This window comes from Uloborus diversus, chromosome 1 (genome assembly GCF_026930045.1).
Source record: "Uloborus diversus isolate 005 chromosome 1, Udiv.v.3.1, whole genome shotgun sequence".
NCBI lineage: Eukaryota > Metazoa > Arthropoda > Arachnida > Araneae > Uloboridae > Uloborus > Uloborus diversus.
Window position 1 is genome coordinate 173077480 of NC_072731.1, and position 22048 is coordinate 173099527.

General features: G+C 33.0%; 1 protein-coding gene across 1 annotated transcript; it reads right to left on the reverse strand.

Moving 5' to 3' along the window:
• Positions 1 to 3311: 3311 nt before the first annotated feature.
• On the reverse strand, positions 3312 to 21229 carry LOC129223100 (protein ABHD11-like). Its single transcript, XM_054857669.1, has 6 exons — positions 21121 to 21229; positions 17233 to 17383; positions 16147 to 16320; positions 7916 to 8101; positions 4722 to 4942; positions 3312 to 3490 (listed from the first exon to the last, which is right to left on the reverse strand). The coding sequence occupies exons 1-6, from the start codon at positions 21150 to 21152 to the stop codon at positions 3352 to 3354; spliced, it is 903 nt and encodes a 300-aa protein (XP_054713644.1). The 5' UTR covers positions 21153 to 21229; the 3' UTR covers positions 3312 to 3351.
• Positions 21230 to 22048: the final 819 nt, after the last annotated feature.

Consider the following 22048-nt stretch of genomic DNA (forward strand, 5'->3'; position numbering starts at 1 on the left):
CTTCGAAAAATTCAACTGCGGGGCGCCCAAATCCAGAATAGCTGCACTCGTGTGTAAATGAAAAAATCTTTTTAAATATATTTTCAACTAAAGAGTACTGACGCATCTTTAAAAGGTTTTATATTATAATTCATAAAGCTGCTCAGAAGTAGATTCCCAGAGCAAACCTCGCAATTACAAACCGTTTTGGTCACCGCGTCTCCAGGCGCTGAGATGTCAGTGCAACACGGCCCATATTTCTGCTGAGCAGTCGAAAAGGCCAATGAAGTACAAAATTGGAGAACATTTGTGACTTCTTTACGTAAAAGAAATTTACGAGATAAAGCGAAAAATGCCAACTCTTTTTTTTTTCGTGCGATGAAGTAAAAAACTGATTTAAAGAAAGTTTTTGAATATACGAGGGACATTCAATAGTTAAAAAGACAAATTGCTGTGGGGAAAAGATTGTTAGTAGTACATGTTTGATGATCTTAAGTTAGACTCACTGTGATGAGTTCTAATAAGTCTACAGATCAAACATTGCGATGTTTCAAGCCTCAAAATTAAGTTCAACGATGTCGGGTCTTCTTGAAAATTCAAGAGACAACGTTCTGTGATTCATTTTTTGATGAAAGAAGGGGAAAACAGCTAAAGTATGATCTAGAATGATTGAAGCGTATGTGAAAGTTGTATGACCCGAAGAAATTTTTACAAGCTGGTTAAACAGTTCAAAATTGACCGACAGTTAATGTCTGACGGAAAGACTTCTTGTCAACCTATTGCAGGTTCAACTTCCTCTCTTGAAATTTGAATTGATGTCATTATTCATGCAGACGGCCCTGTAACAGTATAACTGATAGCGGAAAACGTTCAAGTTAGCGTTGGTACAGTTCAAAACTCAGAACGACATAACTGAAATTTACTAGGAGGTACTGCCCTATCCCCCTCATATCCCCGACTAAGCACGCTCTGGTTTTCATTTGTTTGGTCCATTGAAAGAAGCATTACGTGGGGAGAAGTTCCAGGATATTGAGGATGTCGAGAAATTTTGAAGGAAATCGGTTCTAACATCAAGACAAATTCTTTGCAGCCGCGATAAAAAACTGTTAGTAACCCGCTGTGACAAGTGCCTAAATGTTGATGGAGATGTTGTTTAAAAGTATAAAACATCTTATTTTGTTGATAGAAACGGTTTTTTGTTTTCCAGGTCAGTTTGTCTCTTTAATTATTGAATTATCCTCATATTAAAAATTTTAAGGTTAGTTCTTCTCGTACAGTTAAAGTCCCTCTTACGTACCGTAACAAGATTTTAACTCGTGTCAAGGGCATTGCAGATGCTTTTATCATGTTTTATTCAAAATTACAAAGACTAGCTCATGAACTCAGCCGAAAAGAAAGAACCTTGAAAAAGATCATTCACAGATCTGTGACTGGTTTAGGCCCTCATCTGCTGATATTTCGTGCTGATTTTACTAAATTCGGACTCTTTAATGTTTATAAAATCGATTGGTGTGCACCACAGTTAGTTGAAAGGGAAAAGTACTTTTTAGCATTTGTAACAAGTTCATTTCGAGTTCTGAGACAGTTTTTAAATATTTATCGCGTTCGAATAGCGCACATAAAGAAAAAATTTAAACACAAAGAGATATGAACCAATCCAGTTTACCGTTGTGTCACAAAACAATTAACAACAAGGAACACCGCTAATTGTGTCTTCAAAATATTTTTTTTAATTTTATGTTTACTATCTACTTGAAAGTACAAGATGCAAGTACTTAAAAGACATTTAATTGTTTACTTATTAAAATTAATTATTTTATAGCATTTTCTGGATTGGCTCATGCATTCGGAAATAGCTTAAATAAATAAAATTTCAAAGTAAGGGAGATCAAAAGCAGAGTAACTAAAGAATTTTAACTAACCTGAACTGCTGGAAAACAATGCAAAATTCATCAAGAAAATTAAAAAAGGCAAAACTGCCAAAAATTGTGTTTTATAAGTTTCGTAGAAAAAAATATTTTCACTTACCTCGACATCTCTAACTTCTTCAGCGAGCAATTTTGCAAATGAATGAAATTTTCCTTTCTACAGTTGAAAAAGAGAACAGTTTTTTTTTTTTTTTTTTTTTTTTGCGATTTTGCTGTTGTATTGCGCAATATGCTGCAACGCTTTATGTGACAGAAAGAAACGCTATGCAATAACCAGAATGACCAGACCAAAAAACGTCGATTTCCCTTGTGACCTTCATCAAAGAAATCTCCGTTGCATGCAGCAAAGTTCAAGTGCGAACAAAGGCATTCATTCACGTTTTTTACTATTCTTTTTTTCGCCTGCTTTCCCGTAAAAATAAAGAAAAGGACAAAAAAGCATGTAAGAAGGCTTAATGCATCTTAAAAATATCGTTAAAAACAAAAAAGTCAACAATAAATAAAATGAAAAAAGATATTTAAAAATTGAAAATTGGAAAGTAGGGTTTTGAGGTGGGAAAAACGCGTAGCTGTCATTCTGTCTGTCGATCGGCGAGTCTATCTCTCCCCTCCCTCCTAATAACTTTTGGTAGAACGGTCCGATCCGAAAAAACTTTTTTTGTTCGAAATATCTCGGCGAGAACTTTCAAACCTAGAAATTTTTCTTTCTTGACAAAATAAAGGAGTTAAACCGACCATATCCCTTTCAAAATTTAATCACATTTCCGTTCAAAAAAATGTTTTTTGGCTATGCCTTTGCGTTAGGGGTTTTTGGAATGGATCAAGAACCGAACGAACTTAAGTCTGATTCTGGTAAGTTTACTTCCGATCCGCTGAAGCTTATAGAATTTAATTTGTGAAAATAGAGGTGAGAATAGCCAATTTTCTTTGCGGTAACGATTATTGTCATTGCAACATTCTACGAATTTTCACTTCTTCAAGCCAAACATAAATAAGGTAACAAACGGTCAAGCATCGAGTTAATAGCACATTCTATACCATACTAAACTTCTTGTGTTTTGCATTTTTTCAATCACGACTGTGACAAGAACCACTTTACCTCCTCGTTTATCACAATGAAATATCAAAATTTGAAATATATTTCTCTAGTAAATATTCAATGTGAACTTTAACGTAGCTGATTCAGTGTAATAAATATATTAAACGTATTTAAATACTTTCACTATCTTCAAATGAAAAACGTAGATAATTTTTGAGGGAAAGAAAAAGCCAGCATGAACATTTTAAAAAATAAGTATTGATGAAACAATTAATATTTTTTCTGTGATTTTTGCGATATTTTCATGTAGTATTTTGTACTTAAAAAGGAGTTTCGACCAGTAATTAAGTAAACAAACAGCCCAGTACAGTCTGTTTGATTTTTATTATGAAAGGAAATAATTTTTCAATCATTTTGAACAAAATTTACAACCAGGTCAATATATTTTTCGGGACATTCAAGATGTAATGTATGAGATCCATTTTCAATTATATGTAGCTGTGAGTTTGGAAAAAACTTCTTTCTACAAGTCTCATCTGCTTCCCTGTAAATAAAAACATTACTTGAGATATAATTCATAAAATGACTTTCATTGAACTTGCGTACGAAAAGTTAAAAACTTGAAACAAGTAGCAGTAATTTTCCATTACATTAACTATCAACCAGTCTTTGATACATAAATTTGTTCATTAAAAGAACAGATGGATATGTAGAGCAGCATTGCTGTGCTAAGCGAAAAAGTCGTATCTGCATCTGAGTTCAAAATGAGAAATGCCGTTTAAAGTTACGTGCCTCAATGTATTTGATACAGAAGTAACTGTTTCAATTTTTTAAATATATATTTCCCATTCACAAATGACCATAAAATATTGTATTTAGGTAAAATATGTGACAAAGAATCACTTTTGATAAAAAGTGCAGATACGACGTTTGTGCTTAGCACGGTAGAACAGGTCACGCTCGATTAGCCTAAACTGTTTAAAGTTCTATGCTGGAGAAGCTCGAAATGAAAATTTATTTTAAACACTGTAAAAAAAGAAAAAAACAGAAACGTTTCTCGAAAAAAATCGGAAGCAAAGTATCCTAATTTCTGCCAGTAACGTATCTGGCAACAATACAGAAAATTTCCTGCTGAAGTAAGTAACTTTCCTGAATTTAACCTGGAACGTTTCTGAAGAATTCAGAATGGGGGACACCATTAAAAGTCAGTCATATTTTTGTAATAAATCAGGAATCTTGCAAGAAAACTTGCACATGTTTATAGTAATCGCAAATATGGACAAAACTAATACAGAATTGCGAGCAAACACCGAAACTCTTATTTGCCTGCAAGTCTTGCAAAGCTAAAGTCTTTTGAAACTGCACTTCGCCCTCATTTGAGACTGTCAATCTGAACAGACGGGGGTGAAACAATAAATAAAAACGCTAAATTTATTTTGACGCTGGTTGCTAAAATATTTTTGACAATAGTTAAAAGTAAGTATTCACAAAACATGCAGTGATTCAAAATTTTTTTCGCATAGATACTTGATTTTCGCAGAAAGCTAAAGAAACCCGTGAAATCCCGTAACTTTGCCCAGAAATAATCTATAACGTTTTGGAATTTTCTACCAGTCAATGCCAGTGAAAATGTTGAAAAAAAACTTACGTTCTCTCATCCTCCTAAAGCCTACTCATTCCGAAACAAAAAAAAACTTTCAAAAAATTATACGTATTATTCATTGATTCTCATGTCAAAATTTTTTTCTCCTTAAAAATTTTGACACCATACTTACACGTCAAAGAAGGAATACTTTCCGTAGATAAAGAGGCTTTGTTTTTCAAACGGCATAGCTTTCGTTAGGTCTAATGAAGTCTCCTCCTTTGCAAAATATTGCGCAATAGCATCCAGATTTATCCTCCATTCAAACTGTCCGGTTTCTTTGTTTTTATAAAACGGGAGGACTTCCATTTTTGGCATTTTCGAATAAGAAGGTATACCAAGGTTTTCTTGAAACTAAAACAGTAAAATTGAGCATTACCTAAAAAATTTTCAAAAGAAATTTAATTTTTAAAAGAAAAGTAGTTCGTGTCAATATTACCTTCAACTTTATTTCAGTTAAAATTCTTCCAACTGTACTTTTCAAGATTGTCAGAGTACTCAATACCAAGTGGTTTTTAATTTTTTCACAACTTTTGACCGCTTGGCAACCTTCCAAATTTTAAGTGGACCATATACGATTGAGATAATATTTTCAAATTAATTATGAAAGGTGAAATGAGATAAATCCAAAAGTTTTCTTTAATAAATTAAGTTACAACTGAAAAATTGATAGAGAATGATTTCCACTATATTGTCCACGGACCAAAAAAAAACTGCTTACGAACAGGGCTGCAGAGAGCCAAAGCGGGCTGCTTGTCAGTTATGTCACCGCCCGCCCCCCCCCCCAAAAAAAGAAAAGAAAAGGGGGAAAGAAGAAAAAAGGGGAAAAAGAAAATAAATAAAAACTGCTGACTAGAAAACAGTTTACTCTATTTTGAGTGCCACAACAGTAAATACCAAAAGAGTAAATTTTACTTAATCCTTACGTTTTTTTTTCAAATTCGAACCTCCCCCCCCCCTTCTGTTTCTTTCTTCTTTTCTTTTTTTTCTTTCCTTCTTTTCTTCCTTCCCTTTTTTTGTGTCAGTTCGCCGCCGCCCCCCACCAAGATCCGGGCCCCTAGTTTTCGACTAGGCTGACATGACCTGTCGTTGGGATTGCTTGCGAATCACTAATGGTTCGTGGACCACAGATCATCACTGTTCTAAGCGATAGTATTTTTAGACATTGTCAAAATATCACATGGATTTTAACGACATAAATAAATTAATTGATGAACAATTAATCCTTTTTTTTTAATCAGATTTAAATTAAATGGTTTACCACCAGTTTCGCCGAAACATTTAAAACTTCCTCCCCTCTTAAACATATCAAAAGGAAAGATTGAATCTGAAAAACAGGGGGGTGGGAGGGTTTCGTGCGGCGAAACAGGGGGGAAGGGCACCAATTAAATGAACCATTTTTTTATTATTTTAATGGGAATACCAACATAATTGTACATTGTTGTTTTTTCTTTAAGCAAGTTTTTGGAAAAGCAGTTAAAGCACTTAATGATGTTTGATAATTCTTGCACTAGTGTCATTACTGATGAGTAGACATATTTTAGTTGAAAACGAAAGCACCTTGTAAGCGCTTTTTTTGAAAAACAATAAGTACATATTCAATTTTATACAGTATTACAGCCGAAACCTTGGAGTCCTTGGTTTCAACATATGTGTCACTCCTAGTATGATATTTTTTATTGAGCATTATTTTGTCCACAAACTCCGATAGCTTCGTTATTATTACTAAATTTTTAAAAGAAATATTATTCGATAACTTTTTTTGAATGGATTGATTTTTGAATTAGTTCGAGCCTAAAACATTAAAATTAAGTAATGAAAACTGGACAGTAGTTCTAAGAAATAAATAGAATACTTTATTACGTATTTTGCTCAAAGCTGCGATAAAAGAACTTATACATTTACACCATGAAACATTCATTTTATTTGTTTCATGTCTTACTTTATTCTTTATGGAGAAATCCAGAACATAGTACACTAAAATGTGCTCTTAATTTCTTCCACTTTTCTTTTTCTTTTGGTTTTTTTGCTCTTTATCAGCGAAATATTTATTAAAAAACTGCTCTCAAACCCGGTGTGTTGCCCGGAAACCTTTTGCACAAATTTACTAATTTCTACCTTCTACCAAACCTTCCATGCCTTTCACAAATTTCCAAGTTAACAAAGCCCCATGTGTTCTTGAAGCACAAAGCAAGTGTCAAACATCTTCAACAGCGTTCCTTAAGGAGGAGGAACGAGGAAAACAAGAATAAGGAAGCTACCGATTATTCTCCTAATTATGTGAAAATAAAAAGTCTTTTGCTGATGGATGTGTTCATAAATCATCGTTTTCTGAGTGTTGTTGGCTGCAGTTATTAATTTTCCCGATAAACATCCTTGAGGTTTAAAACTGTGTATACATCTCAATAAATTGAATTCTTCTGCATCAAAGTTTTTTTTTTGTATTGGAAAAGCTGCTAAAAATTTGCATGTATATCCATTGGCTGATTAAAAGAAAGAACGAAATCCTGCCAAGAATTTCCTGTTCGGATAGCGCACCCTCTAGAGCACTACGAGCCCCCAAGAGCTCACCTCACCCTCGAAAAATCGACTCCCTTTAACCAAATGAGATCAAAAATCCTCAAGAGTTAGCCCTCTTAAAAGTTTTAATGACATGTACCATAAAACCACTATAAGCCCCCCTCCCCCCCCCCCTTTGCAGGCGTGGACGAAATAACGCAGCAAAATTTTACTTTTCTCTTGCTCCATCACATACCGCCTTGCTAACTCAAAGTCATGAATTCCTTTTTAACTATAGTTTAGCAATAGCTATTAGAGCCCCTCCAAGAAACATATTCATTTGGATTTTTTCTTTTTTTAACTAATTTATCTATTTATTAAAAAGAATGTACAACGTAATGTTTGTTTGCTCCAATGTCATTTTTAAACAGCTGCAAGAACAAAACGTTTGTCTATTTAATGTTTATCTGATCATCCATTTTTTTTTAATTATTGTTTGTTACTGAGAAGAATATATTGCTGTTTGTTTTTTCTCATAACAATTTGGAACTTGATAACAGTTAGTCTGACCAATTGAAATACATGAAAAAATACACTATTAAGACCAAAACACATTCAAATTCTTAAAATTATACAAATTAAAGTTTAAATGAAAAAAAAATTTCGAAAGGCTAAAATGCGTGTTCATTGTTTATTGCAGAAGCTTGAGCTTTAGTATGCTACTGTTAAAAATCCTTACTTTCAAAGGCTGGGCATCCACTTTAATTTTTCTGCATTCCAATCGTTTAATATTTAAGTACTTGTACTTTCTAGATATTAAAATCTTACTTTTTGATGGTTGTCTTGAAGGAACTGGTTTACATAGTTGTACGCTTCTTTTTCTGTCATAGAACGTGGAAGATGGGAAACTGCCTTTTGCATCACCATGAGCAAAGCTTGGAAGAACCTTTTGGACTCATTTGGTATTTTCCCAACTATACATTCTTCAACAACTATTTTTTCGACCAGGTGGGGCTACTCAGAAAAAAAATGTACAAATCATATTATAATTTTCAAAATTTATGTTTTTATTATGCTAACTTCCTAAATGCATAGGCAACATCTTACTTGTAAGCATAACTTAAATATTGCTCAAGCGGCTCGAACATTCTCGCCCCAAAAGCACTTTTTTAGTTAGTTAAAAAGTGAAGTTTTGAACAATAGTAAATGATTATGACAGTTTCATTTTACATTGGGCACAAATAGGTGTAAACAGTGAATTGGTTATTTTAATTAGAAATTATTCCATAGGGTCTGGTGGGGTAAAATGGTCAATGGAGTAAAGTGGTCATTCGTCAAATAAATGGCTATAGCTTGGAAATAAATATTGGAGTGAATGTGAAAATTTTATTATAGAGTAGGGCAGTTCGAAACTACATTTTGAGTACAAAATTTTACAACTGGCAAAATTTTATTTGGTAGAAAAAAAATATTTTGTGTGAATATGAAAAGTTTTTAAATCTAAACACCTCTTTTAACTTCCTTGGGAAATTTTGTTTGTTAGATTTATGAACAAATTGATTGCATAGAAAGCTTCCTACATGTCTCAAGAACTCTTACTCATTAGCAATTAACTGAATCTCTTTCAGATAATTTTTTAGAGCAATTTAAGTAAGATGGGGTAAAGTGGTCATAATATTAGGCTTAACAAATATTGTTCTTCTAATGTCACTTAATCGTTAAAAATATAAGGCAGATATAAATTAAATATTAATTTCACTTAATATGTATTGTTCTTACAGTAAATGGGGTTAAATATACGAGTATATGCATATGCATACACATATACTCGTGTAAGCACATATATAGACGTATTCACATAAATGCACCAATAAATACGTATATGGGTATCTGCAAGTATTTTTAATCTATACAGATATACATTCGACTATACACGTATATACTCACTTATACTCGTATATATATATAAACACTTATATACTCAGGTAGGCACGAATATACGCGTGCGTACTCGAGTAGACACTTACATAGAAGCATATGATATTCAAGTAAACAGGGTGAGTTTAAACTTTTGGGAAAATTATTGAAATGTGTTAGAGGGGAAGATAAGAAGCAAGAATCATAAGGAACATATGGTCACAAACACAATACTGACGCGCTACATGCACGCAAAGCCAGTAACTAATGGATGAAAAACAAGTCACAAATTTATATATTACAGAAAGAAAATTTTACACAGCATATTAGATCTCAAGAAAGTTTTAAAGCGATTGATGAAATTTGCGGCCTGCAGCTGTGCGTCGCAATCACAAAGCACTCTCTGTTGCAATAACGAGACTTTTGAAAAAGTTTCATCTGTCGCTGCGCCTTTGCTGCGATGCTTGTATTAGAGCTACTACAGGCTGTAACTTTTAACAACTGCTCTAAATATTTCTTAAAAATTAAAATGTTGGGTAAAATCATCTTTGTGTAACAAGATTGCGATTCGTTTGCATCCATCAGTTTCTGGCTTTGTGTGCATGTAGCTCGTCAGCGAACGTAAGTTCCTTATAATTCTTTGCTTCTTATCCTCTCCTCTCACACTCCTTAGATTTTTGTCCAAGAGCTTGGATTCATTCTGTTAGCACACATGTATATAAGCTTATATACTCGTGTATACATACATGTACTGGTGTATACACACGTAAATGTACGAATATACGTCTATACAGGTATATAATCGTGTTTTCACGTATACATACGTATATGCTCGTGCTTCACAATATATATATATATATATATATATATATATATATATATATATATATATATATATATATATATATATATATATATATATATATATATATATGAGTAGACACTGCAAACACGCACTGAATGTACACACGAACTAACTCGTATATACCCGTATATGTGTGTATGGACACTTTATATGCGTGTATACGTCTACTGTACACGTATATACTCAGACATACACGTATGTACCCGAGATACAAGTGCATACACGCAAATGATGTTCGTTTACACACTGTTAAAAATTCAGGAAGATTTTCTGGTAATTGTTACTGTAAAATTGCATCGCTAACGCATCGCTTATTTTTACGGTAAAGCGATCCCAGCGCCAACTGGTTGCTGTGGCCTACCGAGGAAACCGTAAAATTTTACAGTAACATTTGATTTTTACGGTAATAGTTACTGGCAACATGGATGCCAGTAACAATTACCGTAAATTTTCCGGAAAATTTTTAACAGTGCACTCGTATATACCCATACGTACACGTGACACGTATATACTCGTCTAGACACGTATACACTCCTGTAGGTAATCACGTATACATCCTTATATACTCGTGTATACACGTATATACTTGAGTAGGCACGTGCATGCATGTATTTGTTGCATACATGTATCTACTCATATATGAACGTGTTTACTAATGTTTACACGACACGTATATACCCGTATATACACACATATGCTTGTGTATATACTTGTAACTATACTAATAAACGAAATATACAAATATTAGAGTTGTTCATATTTGTTTTGCAGCTATTTTTAATTATGACCTCTTTACCCCATGCTATGACCACTTTCCCCCACCCTATGGGGTAAAGTGGTCATAAATACAAAGGGAAAAGAAAGTGTTATAAAACTGCTTAAATCAGTATTTATTTTTCTAAAACTCAATGTACTGTGTTCTTTAATAATCCAATGTAAAATAAAAACAAAAAATGTTTAAATGTTAAAAGAATTTGTTGTATTTATTATTCACATAATTTGAAAACCTACGATTTTATGACCACTTTACCCCATCGGACCCTAATTTGTATTTTTTCCACTCAATATACTTTTTACTAATATTTTAACATAGCGTTCAATTGTTTTTCATAAACACAAAAATATTGACCCCGTATATTTAGGCCAAAAATAGGGTCGATGCGCCACAAATTTATAATTAGCTGAATTTTGCAGCATTAGTTCCTGATCATGTGTAGAACAAATCCTAAAAAGTGCCCAAGTTCCCATGTGAGCTTCTATCCGAAATGGCGGATCAAAGATGGTCGCTTAGTACTTTTTGTTTTCCTTATAACTCTGTAAAAAATGAAAAATTTTCAGTTCTGAAAAAAAAAAAAAAAAAAACTGTAGACTCTAGAAGTAATATTGTTTCGATACATAACTTAAAATAACTAATATAAAATTTCTAACATTTGTTTTGACACCAAAAACTGAAATTTCTGTCTTCTATGTAACATGCAGCAGAACATAAGCTACTAAAATAAATAGGGTCTGGTGGGGGAAAGTGGTCAATGGGGGAACGTGGTCATAATTCAAATAAATGGCTATATCTTACAAATAAATGTTCGAATGAATGTGAAAATTTTATTTTAGAGTAGTGCAGTTAGAAACTACATATTGAATACAAAATTTTACAACTGGCAAAATTTTATTTGGTAAAAAAAAAAAAATATTTTGTGCGATTATGAATTTTTTTAAAATATAAACACCTTTTTTAACTTCCTTGGGAAATTTTGTTTGTTAGAATTATGAAAAGATTGACTGCGCAGGAAGCTTCCTACATGTCTTAAGAACTCATACTCATTAGCAGTTAGCTGAATCTATTTTGAATAATTTTTTAGAACAGTTTTAATAAGATGGGGTAAAGTGGTCATAATATTAGGCTTAACGAATATTGTTCTTTTAAAAACACTTAATTTTTAAGTATAAAGCAGATATAAATTAAATATTACGTTCACTTAATATGTATTGTTTTTACAGTAAACAAGGTTAAATATATGAGTATATGCGCATGCATACGCATATACTCGTGTAGGCACGTATATATACGTATTCACATAAATGCACCAATAAACACGTATTTGGGTATCTCGTAGTATTTCTTATCAATACAGATATACATTTGACTATTAACGTATATACCCGCTTATACTCGAACATATATGAACACTTATATACTCAGGTAGACACGACGCATATACGCGTACGTACTCGAGCTGACACTTACATACTAGCATATGATATACATGTATGCAGGGTTAGTTTAAACTCTTGGCCAAATTTTTAAAAGGTTTTAGAGAGGAGGATAAGAAGCAAGAATCATAAGAAACATATGACCACAAACTCAACGCTGACGCACTACATGCACGCAAAGCCAGAAACTAATGAATGCAAAACAGGTCACAAATTTATCACAAAAAAGGCAATTTTACACAACGACTTAAGAAAGTTTTAAAGTGATTGATGAAACTTGCGGCCGGCATCTGTAATACATGCGTTGCAATCACTCTGTTGCAATTACGAGACTCTTGAAAAACTTTCATCAGTCGCTGCGCCTTTGTTGCGATGCGTGTATTAGAGCTACTACAGGCCTTATTTTTTAACAACTGTCTAAATATTTCTTAAGAACTAAAATGTCGGGTAAAATCATCTTTGTGTAACAAATTTGTGACCTGTTTTCATTCCATCGATTTCTGGCTTTGTGTGCATGTAGCGCGTCAACGACCATAAGTTCCTTATGATTCTTTGCTTCTTATCCTCCCCTTTCACACCACTTAGATTTTGCCCAAGATCTTGGATTCACTATGTAAGCATACATGTATATTAGCGGATGTACTCGTAGATATACGTGGATACATGTACTGGTGTTTACACGTAAATGTATGTGTATACGTCTAACAAGTATAGAATCGTGTTTACACGTAAGCATACGGATATACTCTTGCTTCCACATATATATACGTGAGTAGACACGTACCAAACACGCTCTGGATATATCCACGAATTAACTCGTGTATACCCGTATATGTATGTAAGTACACTACTGGCCGTTAAAATTGCTACACCAAGAAGGAATAGTCTGAATGAAACAAAATTTTGCACACGTGATGGCAACATTGACACTAGAAAACGATTACAAAATGAAAGCAAGATGATCATTTATTACTGGAAAAATCTCACATGAATGGAGGTTTAAGTACCCTGTTGCGCCACCTCTAGTTGGAATTTAAGAACCGATACGGTCGAGCATTGAGGTTCAGCAGTTTCGTACGATGTCTTACCTCTTCTCGTACCACAGTTGCTGTAAACGCGCCACTAATTTGATCAAACTTCCAGGCTGTCCAATTTACCATTTCAAGTGATCCCAGATATGCTCAATTTGTGACAAGTCGCGAATCGCAGACCAGAGCACACGCAGACCAGAGAAAGTGATAATGCGGAAGAGGAAATCCCTTTGCACCCTTGCTGTGTTTGATCGAGCATTGTCATGTTAAAAAATGGTTCCTGGGAGCCCCGTCATGAGTGCTAACACATATGAGTTTGATCGAATGAGTGGCACATTTACAGCAACTGTGGTACGAGATGACGCAGGATATCGTAGGAGACTGTTATGTCTCAATGTCCGATCGTTTCGCTTCAAGTACATCGTACATTCACGCTAGAGGTGGCTCAACAGGATACGTAAACCTCCATTTATTCGAGATTTTTCCAATCATAAATGATCAATTTGCTTTAATTTTGTAATCACTTTCTAATGTCAATTTTATTATCACGTGTGTAAAATTTAGCTTCATTCTGGCAATTTCTTCTTGGTGTAGCAATTTTAATGGCCAGTAGTGCATCTATGTACACTTATATATGCCTATATACGTCGACTATACACGTATATACTCAGAAACTCAGGTATGCACGTATATACTCGAGATACATGTGCAAACACGCAAATGATGTTCGTTTTGCGCGTATATACTCGCATATACACGTGACTCGTATATACTCGTGTAGACACGTATACACTCCTGTAGGCAATCACGTATACATGCTTATATGCTCGTGTATACACGAATATACTTGAGTAGGCACATGCATGCATGTATCTGATGTATACATGTATTTATTCATATATGAACATGTTTACTCGTTTACACGACACGTATATACTCGTGAATACCCGCATATACTCGTACATATACTTGTAACTATAAAAATAACCGAAATATACAAATAATAAGGTTATTTGTAACAGTTTTGCAGCTGTTTTTAACTATGACCACTTTACCCCATGCTATGACCACTTTCCCCCACCCCATGGGGTAAAGTGGTCATAAATACAAAGGAAAATAAAAATGTTATAAAACTACTTGAATCAATATTTTTTTTCCTGAAATTCAATGTACGTGTTCTTTAATAATGCAATGTAAAATAATAACAAAAAAATTTGAAGTATTTAAAGAATTTATTGTATTTATTATCCACCTAAGTTGAAAACCTACGATTTTATGACCACTTTACCCCACCAGACCCTAAGTTTTTACATTTTATGGGGTACTTTTTTAAAAATATTTTCCCTTATACATTAATCAATAGTTGTTATTTTTCAGTTAAAAAAAATGCTATGTATGTTTGAATTGGTGCTTGTGTTTTACCGACATTTCCCCACAAAAATTTATAAACATATATGATCTGCAATTTTTTTTAAAATCTGAAATGCAAAATTTACGGTGTGAAAATTCAATAATGATCCGTTTAGCTGTTTGAAACTACCATAAATCGTAAAGTGGCTCCAAATTCCTTTTGTAATATAAAATGAATTTAAAAAAAAAAAAAACACTCACTGTAACTATAGAAATTTGTCAAAAATCGTTCAAAACTTTTTTTTTAAATAAAAAGATCATTGTTATGTCAAAATGGTATTTTTTGTACATTTTACGTTACAAATAGTTACTCAAGAATGATTTCTTTTTTTTTAATTATGTTTCCCAATAATTATGTGAAAATGGAACCCACCACCAATCTCTTTATCCATTAAAGATGAAGGATTATATTATTCTTATGCACGCATTTGCATGGGACGAGTCAGACATATAAAAAAAAAGACACATTTCTCAAATACTTCAGGTGTCTTCAGAAAAAAACTTCTTTTTATGAGAAGCAGTGGTTTTTAATGGATACGATAATGCATTACCAACTAACATTGGGAAGAAACAAAGAATGGTGAATTCGAAAATGGCTGAGATTTCTGCTTTTTAAAGAAAATGTAGTGGGAACGATTTTACAGACTAACATTTTGTGGAATTCTGAGAGCAAATCAAGATTAATTCAAACTGCGGTGGAATACTTCCGATTAGAAGGAATGACTGTTGCACAAGTGGATAGGGAAGCCAATGTCTTAATTTGTTCAACTGCGATAAAAACATGCAAGAACAGCTCCAGACCAGTCACAGTTATAGGTACTAATACAGTTCTGCTCTCGATTCTAAGTGAAAAAGGTATGTCTCGAACATCAGTGTATTTTTTACTCCCAAACATTTTTAGTGGGTGTAACACTTAGTTATCTAGACATCTTACGATACAACCGCTATAATGATTAAATAATCAAAACTCCCTCTACAAAATTTAAAGCTTGGCAACTCTTCCACCCATAAGTGCAGTTGCTTCACAGAATTCATTTTGTGTTTATCCAATAGTACAACAGTGGCTTAAGAAAAAGATGAATCCAATAAAATGGGGATGTGTTATGAAAGGAGGTGAACTGTTCACAACGCTTTTGTCACTTCCCCGAAGCTTTCAAAGGAATTCCGCATTTAATGTTTTGTGACAACAAAGTAACATTAATTAACTCCCTGTTAATTTTATATAAGGGGTTTTACTTAACCGACTAATAGCTTCCTAGTTTTACTAAATTGAACGTTGCCAGATATTAATGAAATGCTGAAAAATTGATGCTCACAATTTTTTATGTAGAATTAAGCATTAACTGAAACTCATTGATAGGAATGCTATTTATTTCTTTTGACATGGTGTGAGCTGCATCTAAACTTAGACGAAACATAAAACAATATGTGAATAGCATGAATAAGGGTTATTAAAGATTTATAATAATTGGATTGTAAGCTGTTAACAATAAATGCACTTTCATTAAAGTTTATGGAATACAATTAATATCACGAAGGTGCATGATTTTATGATTAAAAAAATCGCATATGCTTTAAAATAAAACTTTCGTATTTCAAAATGTACATTCAAGCAAAAAACGTACCTCACTTAAACACAAAGCCATTGCTTGCATACATCCAAAACTATGAGAAACAAGCACGGCCTTAGGAATATTTTTTGTCGACATGAAATTCTTCAAGTCCATTCTAACAGAATCTATAGTCATAATTTTGGCCCACTCACTTTTTCCGTGATTCCTCAAGTCTAGAGCATGTACCTAAAGTTAAAAATACATTTCGATACATAATTGAATAGGAGAAAATAAAATTTGTAAAAATGTTTTTAAAAGTTCTGCATAAAGTTTAAAAAAAAACATAAAGTCTAAGATAAATATTTGAAAATAAATTTAAGATTAAGATTAGCCTAAAATAAAATAAATTTAAATATAAGCCTGAAATAAAAAATCACAATTGCTTCAACATATTCGGAAACAGGATAGTAATGTTTTTTTCCCTTAAACAAATCATTTCAGAACAAGTTTTATGTTCAATCAACACCGCAATGACCTTCGTTATCAACAACGACCTTCTGCTATCTAGTGTGCAAAGGCTCAGTCCTGGCTCGAAAGAAAACAATTAGTTTTGAACTAAAATATCCGAAGATATCACTTAAGCTATGAGAAAAATGTCAAGAGTTAGCCGCATGAAAAGTTGTTTGTAATTTAAAAAAAAAACTCAAATGATCTAATGTCGGGTGATTGTGCTTATGAACAGAAAGAAGGTGATTCTGAAACATGATTAAGCAAGACCCAACACCGTGGTTCATGCAGCTCAAAACCAATCACAGAAAACAGTAATAAACTTTTTCAGGTTGCAGCACACACGTTCTAACACTTGATTTCACTTTATTGTGGTCGTAATGCCGCAAAAAATTGCCATTTTGGCTTACATACACAGGGTGATTCTAAATTGTTTTTACAAATTAAGAGAGGTGATAATGATGAAAACTGCTTATAAGTTTAAGATCTTGTGACAACTGATTGGCATTTTTAGAGGTTACGCAAAACAGTAATGTATGTTATGTTATATGTTTCTATACAGGGTGTTCCGTTTTAACCTGAAGTTATGTGATTTGGATCTGAGTGTGTTGTAGATGGTTCATAAATGAAACTCAAACAAGAATTACTTACTTGGCGCCCTGTTTTTTCCGCAATTACCCGCATAATTCTGTTCCATGTCAGACTGGACGATCCTAGTCCGTGCAGAAAAATAATTGGAGTCAAGTCGTCTTTAACATTGCTAGGTGTATAACTTGTGGAATGCAGTCGAACAGGTTGCCACCTATAAAATACATAGCTTTGCGTCCTTAGATGGGAAATTCAATTCATTGTTTCAAATGATATTACAGTTAAAATAATGTACATATAGCAAAGTTACTTTTTCGAAACTTGAAATGGTTGTCAAATTACAATTATGAATTTTTTCTAGAAACTTTGGCACATTGCGACTATTGATCTGATTTTATGACTTACCATTCTTTATAAAATATTTTGGGCATATGCATTGAAATAAACGTACATTGGTATATGTACTTTATTAAGGGATTTCATAAATTATGTAAAGCCTTTTTTTGAAAATTTTCAACCCCCATCCTTCTTTTCGTCGCAAAGTGTCACACTTTAAATGCCCATTTAATACTTGATATCATGAAAATACGGGGAGAATAGAATGCGTTGAAAATGAGCTGATATTTACTTTTGTTTCAGCTGCATTATTTTGTTTTTATTTTTATTTTCTCTTTTCAGATTGTTCAATTTTGGAGGAAATGACTAGCGCTTCTTTACTTTTTTGTCTTAAAAGAAAAACAGTAAGATAATTTTACTGTTAAATTTAAACTTTTAACTTGGACTGATTTTAAACTTTTATGAGAATCGATATTTCGCGATGGAAAATAAAATAAATGAGAATAGGAAAAACAAAAACATTAAAAGAAAGTAGCTTTTTTTTTTTTTTTTTGTTTTAGTAAAATAAGCGTCAGAAAAAAAGAAATATATAAATGAACATATAAAAATTACTCAATTTGCTGACTAAAAATGCTTTTTATAATAACCAAAATGTGTGGTGTCTCATTTCTTATTTCGCTCTCCCTCCTCTTGTCCCAATTTTTCACAACTTCCCAACCGAACCCCCTCAAAGTACAATGCAACATTATAAAAATTCTTAGCTTTTGGTGGCGCTGTACGGCCCTGCAAGGCGTCACCTGTCATTGATTAAAAATGTTGTAGAGACATTTTGCTGAAAACCAATGCATGTTAATTAAAAATAAAACTGTTTAGGAAAAAAAATTGGGTTAAATTAATTACAGTGGAGACTGCTTTCGGATGTTTCATTTGGACGGACAACAACCACCTATTCACATCATGGTATTTTTGTGCCGCAGTAATTTTACTCGTACTCGCATGGACGGGAATTTTTAAATTTAATTTTCACATTCAGGGAAAATGTTAAAGTTTTCTTTGGCGCCATCTATTGTTCAATGTCTCAACAATTTAAAAAGATGTAGTGTTTAATAATCAGAAGACTATAATATTTTTTTTTCTGACGAACTAAAAGTTTGTTGAAAGATTAACACCTGCCAAAAAATATATTTATTTTTACATTAACATTCTTAACTTATTTAAAACAGTTCCAGCTTCAGTTTGCCGGAGTAAAATATCAAAAACTCCTTGTTCACGAATGTGTCGGTGGAAGAAACTCTTTTTTCTCCGCTAATTTATTAGCCCTTAACTCTATCAGTAATTATGATACAATTTTGCTACGATGCTTTCAGGATTAGTTTTTAGAAACGATAATTAATCGTAATGAAATGTAGGATTCAATTCGAATATAGACGAATTACGCTAATCATAAAAATCAAAATCTTATTTGCCAAACAAAATAAAACCATTTTTTGAAAAAAAAATATTTTCCAAATCAACTGCTCTTAATGTTGGTAAAATAGTTTCAAAATACAATTTCATTTCTTCGCAACGGTTTTTTTTTTCATATCAATTTTTGTTTTATACGTCGTATTCATGTGTTTCCACATGCAGGGTGTTCCAAAAATGAGAGATACATTTGAAAAAAATCAATAAAAACTAAACGGGCAGCGATAGAAATATACCGTTTGTTGCATGATGCTTGGGGCAACAGTAAATTTTCGGAAAGACAAACTTTCAAAATTAGTTACAGTGTTCCTCGACAGAGGTAAAAGAGAAAACGCAGTCTATAAGATCGCCAAAATGACCGGTGAATTTAAAAAATCAATAAAAACTAGCAGGAACATAAATACACTATTTATTTGTAATATGCTTGAAAAAACAGTTAATTTTCAGACAGACACACTTTCCAAATTAACTACTATGTATGAAAATTTACTGTTTTTCCAAGCATGTTGCAAATAAACAGTGTATTTCTGTCGCTGCCCATTTACTTTTTTATTGATTTTTCAAATATACCGGTCATTTTGGCGATTATATACAGACTGTGTTATCTTTTATCCCTTTCTCAAATACCTGCGGCGCCATCTTTTGAGGAACATTGAAACTCATTTTGAAAGTTTGTCTTTCTGAAAATTTACTGTTGTCCTAAGCATAATGCAACAAGCAGGTACATTTCTATCGCTGCCCGTTTAGTTTTTGTTGGTTTTTCAAACGTGTCAGTCAATTTTGGAACATCCTGTATTTGCAATGTATTTGCATACGAGGCAAATACAGGGTGCATAACCCACTGGATACACCCTGTATTTGCATAAAATGAAAAAATAGTGACAATAAAAGTTTTTCACAGCGTTAAGAACCACAAGTCAGCAAAACATTGCAGACACATATTTCGGGATTAAAAGGATTCACTTTAATTCAAAAGAGTTAGATAAGACATCCATAACGAAAACGCAAGTATCATTTAAAAACTGACCCCGGCGCACTCTTATTTACTTTTTACTTAGAATATCAATTATTCTTGTAAAAAGAATAACATTTATTAGTGAGTTGGAATACAACTAGTCAAATGTTCAAAATTCAGCTGTCCGATTTAATTGATATCTAGCCTAGCATCAAATAGTTATTCGTAATATTTTTTGCACTGTTCGCTTTTTAACGAGGAGTCTAACGTCATCTTATATTGAAAGAAGTTAGAATTTTAAGGTCTAAAGTAATCACCCCTTAAAATAGATAACCCTTGTGTTAAAGCTCCGGATTGACGGTCCATTTCTCAACAAAAAGAGAGAAAAAAAGAAAGAAATATAGAAAACTGAAGGTCGTAGCAGTGCTTTACGTCAGCCTAGTCGAAAACTAGAGGTCCGGACCTTGGGGGAGGGGGGGGGGGGCGACAGAAAAAAGAAAGAAAAAAAGAAAGGAAGAAAGAAAAATGGGGGGGGGGTGACTCTAAATTCGAGAAAACTTAAAGATTATGTAAAATTCTTATTTTGGTATTTACTGTTGTGGCACTTAAAATAGAGTTAATTGTTTACTGGTAAGCAGTTTTGATTTTATTTTTTTTTCGTCTTTTCCCCCTTTTCTTCCTTTTCCCCTTTTTTCTCCCCCCCCCTCCTTTTTTTTTCTTCTCCCCTTCCCCTTTTTTTCTTCTCTTTTTCTTTTTTTTGGGGGCAGGAGGAGCCCGGCGACATAACTGACAAGGGCCCCGCCTTGACTTTCTGCGACCCTGGCTTTATATCCTCATCCCTCTCCTGGTTCTGTGTGAGAAAACTATAACACTAACTACTGTAAAAGAGTAATTAGAAACTAATACTAAGAACAATTTAAACAGTCATTGCACATAATTTCAGCGTTCTGGGTTATTTTTCAGCTAATCTATCACTCTTCATTTTTTTTCCTTTTAATGGGGTACTTACAAATCAACTATTTGTTTTGTCAGATTGTTGTATTCTTGCTAGTAGCCTTTATGTTCTTAATTTAAAAAGTTAGTCATTATTTAATATTTTCATTTTTTTTTACAAATCGAGAGAGAGAAAAAAATAAACAATTTTAAAATGAGTAAAACAATACTGTAAATACATTATATAACTGATATGCACGTACCTATCACATGTATCTCCGTTCGTTATTTCCATGGTCAAATTTCTAAAAACGTCGCTACTACAACGTGCATCAAACTCGAAAGGAAGCTTTTACAGCAGTTTTGCTTTGCATCCCCTTAATGTTGGGTGTGTATTTTATCTTAATGCTTTCCTGTATGCAATTAGTTTCTTACGTAATATTGCACTACTCTTTCTTTTCTTTTTTTTTTTTGGTGGATAGTTCTCCAGAGGTTTTAATTTTGCAAAATGAAAAATAAAAACTAAATTTTTGAGCATTATGTAGCAAATGACTTTTTAAGTGACTCAAATATCCTGAAAAGTAATTCAATTAGGATAAAAAAAATCAATGGAGCACTTTTTCCTTTCAACGTCAATCTTCTTCTTACTGGGAAATTAGTTTTTCGCAAAGTGATATGGAAATGGAAACTATATCGAGTAAATTTACCAACGGATTAAATTGAAAAGAAATATGTTAACATTTCATTATTTCTTTCTGTCTTCTTGCTTTGCGCACGATAGTCGATCAATAAACATTCGTTGCTTGATTATTTCAGGAGCAGTTTTAATAACCTGCATTAGGTTTCTTACACTGTAAAAACATTTCAGATACGTTCCTGGAAAATAATGAGCAGCAGATGTGCCCAATTTCTGCCAATGAGATATCTTGCAAAATCAAGGAACACGTTGTTCGCTAAAAATCAGTAACCTTTCTGAAATTATCCTTGAGACTTTCTAAAGAATTGGAAAATCTCTCCTGTTAAAGCCAGTCATGTCTCTAGAATCTTCAAGATAAATTAGTCAGGTTTAATGTAATTGATTAGAACCAATCCTGAAATACCACGAAAGCCTCAGAACCATTAAAGCAACCATGGCCATAGATAAGAGACAATTAGAAGTAAGTACCAAGCATTATTCCTTTCCTGAAATTC